The sequence below is a fragment of the Cyprinodon tularosa genome, unplaced genomic scaffold (assembly GCF_016077235.1).
Source record: "Cyprinodon tularosa strain WSP-4 unplaced genomic scaffold, ASM1607723v1 ctg224, whole genome shotgun sequence".
Taxonomy (NCBI): Eukaryota; Metazoa; Chordata; class Actinopteri; order Cyprinodontiformes; family Cyprinodontidae; genus Cyprinodon; species Cyprinodon tularosa.
In genome coordinates this window covers 337,301-346,539 of record NW_024038835.1, presented here as the reverse complement: position 1 = coordinate 346,539, position 9,239 = coordinate 337,301, and the positions used below count along the sequence as shown (strand labels likewise).

Here is a 9,239-nt window from a genome sequence, read left to right as displayed (position 1 = left end):
TTGTTAATGGGACTTTCTAATCTCAAGACATGCATGGGTGATTGCTGTAGAGTCACAACACAATGCAAACAAATTATCATTAGGTGGTGCAGTCCTGCAAAGTCAGAGACTCAAGCAATTATAGATCAAATTAAAAGACTTATTTAGAACATTTTTAACCAATATTACCATATGATTCTATTGAACTGTCTCTTTAAAGTGCTTTAAAGCTACATATGTTGTAAATTGGTGTTATATACATAAAGCAAGTAGACAGACAGACAGACAGACAGACAGACAGACAGACAGACAGACAGACAGACAGACAGGCAGGCAGGCAGGCAGGCAGGCAGATAGATAGATAGATAGATAGATAGATAGATAGATAGATAGATAGATAGATAGATAGATAGATAGATAGATAGATAGATAGATAGATAGATAGATAGATAGATAGATAGATAGATAGATAGATAGATAGATAGATAGATAGATAGATAGATAGATAATAGAATAGAAATATAATTTATTGTCCCCACTGTGGAGAAGAGTATGCGTTTCAGCGAATTGAAGCAAACTGAAGAATGGAGATACACATTGCAACACTAACCAAAGAATGAAAATAAGGAATATTAAAGTAAGATCCAATTTACCAAAAAGGAAAATATATAAATTATTTAAAGTAGCATTCTCAGCTTCTAAGAAAGAAACTGTGAATCATAATTTAAAGTATAAAAGCTGTGCTCTGTATATGTATTTGTGCAAAAGTGACAAACTGTATAGTAAATGGAAAACTGTCGACAGAAAAAAAAAACAGGGAAGTAAACAATGTCTTTACTTTTTGAAGCAATAATTAGAGTAGCTGCTGGAAGAAAAGATCTATAGATGCTTCTTTGTGGATTCAGCAGTCTGTCACACAGGGAGTTTTTTATTTCTTCATCAGCTTCCTGCATGGGTTGTGAGACAGTTTCAAAAAGTTAGTTGAAGGGGGACTTTGGATGGTAATATTATGTTTACTGCACAGTCATACAGCTGGCTGCTATCATCAAGTAATTAGTCCAAAACTTAATAGACACATATGGTGAGCCATTGACCGATAGAAATCTGACTTAAGAATAAGATCTAAGCTAAATGCATTGCTTATCGATGTTGGTTTTATCAGGAAATTATAAGTCAGTCTTTCATTCGGCCGTTAACTTAATAGCATCTGCCTCTTTGTGCTGGTGTTCAGTATCCCTGTTTAAATTCTTATCCTGATTTGAAACACGTCTGGCTTGAAGGAAGAAGACAGAGTTTTCTTAGATAAATCATTGTTGTATTGTTTAAAGAAAGCAGATGGAACACCACATTGTTGTTTGGCTGTTAACATGTTAACTGATTCTTTAAGAACTGCAGCCAATCAAAAGAGGCCTAACTCTGCTGTATGCAAATATATTCTGCTTGCTGGTTCTCAGGTTGGAGCATTTCGAAATCACTGTTTTCAGTGGGCTGACCTCTTGTTCTGCTGGTCCTCAAGGCGTTATTTACACACCTTTTAAAGAATGACACCATCAGGGAGGCAGGAGGTAAATAATGCATTTTTTAAAATAATTTCTTTGCTGTAAAAAGATTAAACTTGTGGGGTTTTGCTGCATACTTGACATGTACCCTTAGTTTAAATCATTCTATTTTTGTCCATGAGTCTGTAGAGTAAATTGCAAACCTAAATAAGAATCATACTAAAAATCATGGTTAAAAAGAATGGTTCTAATGATAATTTCTGAAATAACCACCACCTTTGCATCCCTGCACATCCTAATTGAAAATATTTTACTCTTTGTTCTGACAGGGCAGTCCTCTGATATTGGTGTTGATGGTTGCCTCTGCAGCCATCGGAGGAACGCTTCAGTATGGCTACAATCTGGCAATAATGAACGCTCCAACCACTGTAAGTGTTGTCTGTATGAGGGATTTTCTGCAGTAAATAAGAGAATAGTTACATTAAACAATAGGTTGTTGAAGTGCTTTAAAAGTTACAAGTTGTATCTCAATGACATGAAATGTAATGAATGGCTTTGTGAGATTTTCTTATTGCAAGTAAGGAGTTAGCAAAACCTGTGATCTAATATTTGGGTCAGACTTGTGATTTGGCATAAGTGTGAATTGGGTCTGTTATGTCAGTGATTAGTCATTCTTGTAAAGATTTTGCTGAGCAAAGAAGGTGCACTTAAAATTAAAGAGCCTAAATATTCTCTATGATGTATGCATAAATAAAACAACGCTAATAAGAAAGTCATTTGCATGTTAAAGGAATAAGAAATATTAAAGCATATACATGTTTTGTTTTGCTCACCTCAAAGTAAAACTATCTTGACGGATGTAATGAGTGCCAGACTTAACCACTGCTTTGACATTAGACATTTGATCCTTGCGTGTTCTTTTACAGTACATCCAAACTTTTATCAATGAGACGTTCCTCCAGCGCTGGGACTTTCAGCTGGAGGACTACCAGGTGACGTTGGTATGGACAATCATTGTCTCCATCTTCTCACTGGGGGGCTTTGCTGGAGCACTCATAGCGGGACCAATGACCATTCGCTTTGGGAGGTAAAGTGAATGATAAACCTGTTGCCGTAATCAGATATTGTTCATTTACCTCCAGTTTTAATCTGAGCACATGTGAATGGTGCTACTCTTTCATTTGGTAAATATATAACAAAGTTCAGTTTGCTGTGTTGTTCTGAATGAATCTGTCCTCACTGCCTTAAGCTGTTAATAAGCCTTTTTCACACCATTTCATGTTAAAACCAAAGACCCGCGGGGAATATATCTGCTTAATTGTGCAGTGAAAAAGACTAATGTACAATTGTATTGATCCTCCAAGCGACTGGTCTCAAATGCAACCTAATCGGTTAATAGATTGACTTGCGTGTAATTAAATCTCAGTATAAATCCAATTGTTGTGTGCAGACCTGAAATAGTTGACAAACACAATTATGGAAACCAAGGAACACAGCAAACAGATCAGAGAGAATATAAGCATCTTGCAGAGCTCTAAACAACAATCTTCTGAAAATAAAACATCTGTGGCAAACCTTAGCTCATAAATTGGACATTGACATCATCCATTAAAGAAGGCTGTGGTTGAAGATATGGCAGAAAGATAAGTAGCTAGAGGCTGTAAAAAGACAAAACCGACAAAATACTGAACCAAACCATACAAAGTACAACAGAATGGTTTAGATTCAAACATGGCCAGTGGTCAGAATGGCTACACCACAGTGTAAAGCTAATTACAGCTGAGAATTTTAGCAAAATATGAAATGAAGATGCATCTCTAGATCCTCAAAGCTGATGGAGTCCGAATGCAATCGTATTTTCGCTGTAACTGCAGCAAAACTCTGTTCTTAAAAGCATTGACTTAAATAGGCTGTGTACAAATATATTTTTTTCATTATACATCCCTTTGTCTTACTCTGTTATATAGAATCTGAGCAAAACAAGTGATATTGTTCTTGTTTCCATTAACAAAGGAAGAAATGTCTGCTGCTGAACAATATTTTCCTCATGAGCGGGGCACTCTTAGCCCTCACAAGTCGGGCTGCCAGGTCATTTGAGATGATCATACTCTCACGTGTGCTGATTGGAATAAATGCTGGTATGGCAATTAAAGATTTCCCAAATCACTCGTGCGTGCATTCATTCACTTAGAGTTAGAGTTTATTTACAGCGATGCACGTTTGTTTTGCAGGAATCAGCATGAATGTACAACCCATGTATTTTGGGGAAAGCGCACCAAAGCACTTGAGAGGAGCCATATCGCTTTCATCGGCTGTTTTCACAGCATTTGGTGTCGTTTTGGGGCAGGTGGTCGGTCTCAGGTGTGCTCTCAGAACATAGATTTTAAAAGTGTGTGTAAGTTTTTTCAAATGAATAAACAATTGTGCCTTGTGTTCTTTTGAAAGGGAGATTTTGGGAGGTGAGTCATGCTGGGAATATCTGCTGGCCAGTAATGCTATTCCTGGCTTCATCCAGCTTCTGACTCTGCCCTGGTTCCCAGAGAGTCCCAGATACCTGCTTATCGACAGAGGGGACAAAGAGGCTTGTATCAACGGTACGTGTTGAAATCTAATCTATAAAATTGAAGCATAATTGTCATTCATATTCCGTTACTTTCAACAGTATTTTGGAATATCTGTTGAAACTTTTCAAATCGCTTAAAATTTAAAATACAAAGCAAAAAACTGTGAAATAAAAAAAAAAATATATATATATATATTTTTTTATTTATTATATATTATTAATTATACTACTAATTATTCATATATATTATTATATATTAAGACACCCTCCATATTTTCATCTTGTTTAAGTCACAGCTGATAGTTTTTTGGGGTATGACAGGCAGCTTCTGTACTAAAGATTTTCTGTCGTATTTAGGTCTGTACTTTGACTGGGCCAATCTATTGCATTGATATGATTTTTTAAGCTGATACTAGGGCTCTCTTAATATTTCTGTAAGTAAATTAAAAATATAAACATAGGAGTAAAAACAGATTCGTACACAGTGAAGTACCTCTTATTTACAGTCTGACTACATTAGTCTAGTGAATAGAGGGTATTCTATTATTTACCTATTATTATTATTTTATTTTATTTTATTTTTTGTCAGCTTTGCGGCGTCTTCGAGGCTGTGAGGTCCAGAGCAGTGAGCTGGATGAGATTCTGGAGGAACAGGCAGATATTAAAGGCATGAGACCAAAGCGGCCGTGGGAACTTTTCGCTGATCGTTCTGTGCGCTGGCAGCTAATTTCTGTCATCATTATCAGCAGCGCCATGCAGCTCTGTGGAAACGATTCAGTAAGAACCCCTGTGCGGGGTCTGTCACTGTGACAATCCTGGAGACGTTTATCATACATGTTGGAGATATTGTATATAAAAACTTCCCTGGATGTGAGGTTTGGGCATTGGTAGAAACATTCATTAGTGTGCCTAGGAAAGCTGCAAAGTACATGTTGGGACTTTCTTTACAATTTGTTCTTCTCAGGTTTTATTAATGTAAGCTGGTGTTGAAGCACCATAATTAGCACATAATAAATATGTAAAAGACCCATATTTCTTTTTAATGTACACCTTAATTTTTTTTTACTTACAGTAACTAAAGTCTTTGAAGCAGCAACCATACACTGTATACTTTCCTTGAAAGTAAAGGTTACCTTTTGTAATTTAAAAGTAATTTTATTACCCAAAACCTAGGGTACTTTTCCAAAGTTCATCATAGGTTGCCTTCCCTGAAAATTAGAGCACAGTTCTGGATTTAGAGGGTACTGTTCAGACATTTGAAGTTAATTTCTTGATCTTTTCCAGCCACAGTTTTGAAATGTCCAATAAACAATAAACTAACAGGGCTTCTACTCGTAGTTTGATTTTTGCCCAGAAGGAAAAGTATCTATTTTCCTTAATTAATTCCTTAATGCAGGTTAAATTTCCAAAAATGTGTTTTTTTTTTTCTTCAAACATTTAAGATATTTATTTCAAGAAGTATCAGTGAGTAATTTGAATTACAGCAAACTTTCTTGACCTTCCAATAATTTTCCACAAGTAGGCAGTTTCTGCACCCTATAAGTAACCCTGAATGTACCCTGTGATTTCTGGAAAATAAACTCAAAATGACTTGAATATTGGGGCTTTATTATGTATTTCCATTTTAAATGTGTTTGCATCATGACTTTTGTGCATCTGCCCAACATTATTAAACCTAATGACATCTTGTCGACAGAAAATGTTATTACATTTTGAGTGTCAATGAAGGCTTTATATGAACATAATTACTTGGTGTACAAATGTGGTCAAAATCAGCTTATGAGTATTTCAACTCCCCTAACAACCAATTATCCCTCTTAGCATGTCCACATTTTGTGTTCTCCTTGCAGATTTACTTCTATGCATCTTATGTGTTTAAAGAGGCCGGCGTATCTGAGGATCAAATTCAGTACGCCACAATCGGCACGGGGACCTGTGAGTTTACAGCATGCATTATGTGTGTAAGTGTCCTTCATTTATGCTTGCTGTGTGCAACTTGCTGGTGAGAGGGAGTGAAGCTGTCCACTGTGAATTTTTATATTATTACTAATATTGAATAACATCCACCATGAACAGAGTGATTAAATGTAAAGTTAAAGCTAAGCAGTAACATATGTTGCTCAGTAGAGAATTTTTCCTTTTTTAACCATGGAAATATTTGAGTTCAATTTCATAGTTTTTTCCTTAATCATGAATTAATTACATTTTTAATCATGCTGCATTTTGTAGCTGCTTTCAAGCAGCAGACGAAGCATGAAAGGGTAAATCCTAGAAAAACTCTCTGTAGGCCAAAAGAGATAGAGAATGTCAGCTGAGATGTTAAAGACATGAAAAAACTTACAGGTTTTACAGAAACTGTAAACAATATCTCAACATGTTTGTTGGATTGTTAAATACAAACACTTGAATACACACTTTAATTATTTTTTTATTGAGAAAAAATATTATTCTTAGGTGATTCATCTCAGCTATCTACAAAAACAAAAAAAAGTTTCTAAAATTCCAATTTTTATTCCCAGAATCTGTTGGTTGAGCGCAAAGGTCGGAGGTTCATGTTGATGGGAGGTTTCCTCCTTATGACCATCTGGACTATCATCTTCACAATCGCTCTGTCATTTGAGGTAATAAACATTACGAGCGACAAATCTTTGTGGATTTTACTTTTTATTATTATAATAATGAATCATTAAAACTAAAAAAGTTTCTCTGATATTGTGTTGTTTAATGTAAGCAGCATTGATTATTAGAAGCTTTTGGTTTTGAGGATTTATTCAGCCTTTTTTTAAGATAATGAAATCCTTCTTCATCTTCTCATTTGCAAATACCATCAGAGTTATGTATCGTGGGTGTCGCACCTGAGCGTGGCCTGCATCTTCACCTACATAATCAGTTTTGGGATGGGACCAGGTGAAATGAGAAATTTGCTGTCATCAAAGATAGAAAAAATGATAAATTGGTGGTTTTATAAAACCCTTTTGAAGCTCATCCTCAAAAATCCACTTATGTGTTCCTTCCCCAATTCTTAAAGATCTGTGATGCTGCAAATTAGATCAAATAATTCTGTTCACTGTAATAGCTCTAATTACTCATCTACTTTGGATATTTTTTTTTCATGTTGAACCGTTTCTCCTCCATAATGTAATCAGTTAATAAAATCAGTTACGGTAATAAAATGATCAATAATATTTGTAATATGAAAATGATCCAGTTGACTGCAATTAAAATGAGCTGGAGATCTGTGAACTTTATGATCTCTTAAAAAGAAAAAAAAATCTGAAACACTCTTTTCAAATGCCCATCTCACCTTTTTTTACTTTTCTGATTTTAATCTTGAAAAGTCGACTAGTTATAAAAAGGTTTGATATACTTACTGACCAATTTTCTACTTTCTCACACAGCTGGGGTAACCGGCGTTCTTCCCACTGAGATCTTCAATCAAACGGCTCGGCCAGCTGCCTACATGATTGCTGGCTCCATGATGTGGCTCAATCTGTTCTTCGTTGGAATGATCTTTCCATTTCTGGTGGTCAGTCAGCAGATATAACTCTTAATTTAACACCCCACTGCACTTGTTGATGTATGTATGATGTATGATTGATGCACTGACAAGAAGTCACTGTCATATAATGCAAAGCAGACTGAATTGTTTCCACTTACATATTACCCTTAGCTGAACAGCTGCTCACTCTGGAGCTGGAGTTTCTTATTACATTTGAAAATGATGTTATTATTTCCTTTAGCATTTTTTAAAAAGATTTTCAAACCCTCTTTAGTCCTCATCCTGTCCTCTTTACTAATTTTCATGGACACATATCTTAAGCTATGAGAATGAGTTACAGGGAATGGTATGAGGGAAAAGCAGCTGAACAATCTCAAGAATACCAATGTAAAGCAGACTGATCAAGGCCATTTTAAAAAATGAGAAGAAAGTCTGGCTTCTTTGACATAAAGAATTTAGAAAATGGAGCATGGCTTTAAAGTTCTTCATATTTCTCTAGATAATGAGGAAACGTTGATGAGTAAAGTCAAATCCAGAACAGAACCGAACAAATGTTGGAGGATAAGGTTTGCATATAGAAAGAAACTGATGTGCTTTACAGTTTGTTTGTTTTTTAATTCATGCTAACATGCAAACCTTGTCTATAGTTTATAAATGACATGTCCATTACCTATTTGAGAACAATGTTTTTTTCTCAGCCTCAAATGAACATAAAGCAGCCATGTTTGGAACTAAGTCTTTATTTGTCATTGTTTCTCAAGGGTAAAACCGCATTTTAAGCAGCTCCAAAAAATGTAAAACAAAACAGTGTAGGTAAATAGTGCAATGAATGAAAAATAAATATAAAGTAAAGAAATATACAAAAGTTATAACAGGACTGTGCAATTTACAGAATAAATATATAGCTATACAAAATATATATATATAAAAGACGCAGCATTTCTCTGTGATTTTTCACTTATCTGTAACCATATTATCTGTATAAATGTAACCCCTGGCTGCACAGAAAACAAAAAAATTATGTCCTATTTTCTGCAGTCTGAACAACAGCAATAATTTTATGTGTTCTTTATTATTCTTTCTATGTTTGCAGAGTGGACTGAGTGAGTACTGCTTTGTGCCCTTTGGAGTCATGTGCTTGTTGTCTGCTCTGTACATTGGCCTGTTTCTACCGGAGACCAAAGGGAAGTCTCTGTCCGACATTACCAGCGAATTTCACAAGATGAACTTCAAAGGCCAAAATGACAAAACTTTGGAATTACAAACTCAGTATAAACTGGGCGAGGTGTGTCTTTCCACTGCCTTATAGTACTAGCCATCACTGCCTCACCATCAAGACTCCAGGAAGTAATCCCAGACACCGATGTTGTGAGACTTTACCAGAAGATTATGAATATTTTAAATAACTAGAACTGTAAGTTATATTTAATTAATAGTTGAGTTATTTGTATTGCCTAGTAGACTTCTTTCCACTTATTGACATATTGACTTAGAAACGCTGGTCTGACGGGGTATGCTGATCTGACAGAACACAGAAAACTCAGTCTCTGGATGTTTTTCAACGACTGTTAACATAACTGTTAACTTGCTGTGAAAAAAAATATAACATTTTCTTTAACATTTCACTTTTTAAAGCATTTCATCATCAAATGTCAAACCAGTTCATTTTATTTTGCCGTTTTTCTGTTTTTGATTATGG

General features: G+C 35.3%; 1 protein-coding gene across 1 annotated transcript; it reads left to right on the top strand.

Annotated features, from left to right (window-relative positions):
* Positions 1-1,451: 1,451 nt before the first annotated feature.
* slc2a11a (solute carrier family 2 member 11a) lies at positions 1,452-9,011 on the top strand. The gene is made up of 12 exons (XM_038286390.1): positions 1,452-1,544; positions 1,808-1,906; positions 2,405-2,565; positions 3,492-3,616; positions 3,710-3,839; positions 3,924-4,072; positions 4,631-4,818; positions 5,892-6,002; positions 6,561-6,662; positions 6,873-6,948; positions 7,440-7,567; positions 8,634-9,011. The coding sequence occupies exons 1-12, from the start codon at positions 1,521-1,523 to the stop codon at positions 8,847-8,849; spliced, it is 1,509 nt and encodes a 502-aa protein (XP_038142318.1). The 5' UTR covers positions 1,452-1,520; the 3' UTR covers positions 8,850-9,011.
* Positions 9,012-9,239: the final 228 nt, after the last annotated feature.

What these genes read in the sequence shown, in the direction of transcription:
- slc2a11a (XM_038286390.1), top strand. Translation starts at nt 1,521, where the DNA reads ATGACACCATCAGGGAGGCAGGAG. An exon ending in AGCTCTGTGGAAACGATTCA is followed by an intron (nt 4,819 to 5,891) that starts GTAAGAACCCCT and finishes TTCTCCTTGCAG; the next exon opens with ATTTACTTCTATGCATCTTA. An exon ending in TGATCTTTCCATTTCTGGTG is followed by an intron (nt 7,568 to 8,633) that starts GTCAGTCAGCAG and finishes CTATGTTTGCAG; the next exon opens with AGTGGACTGAGTGAGTACTG.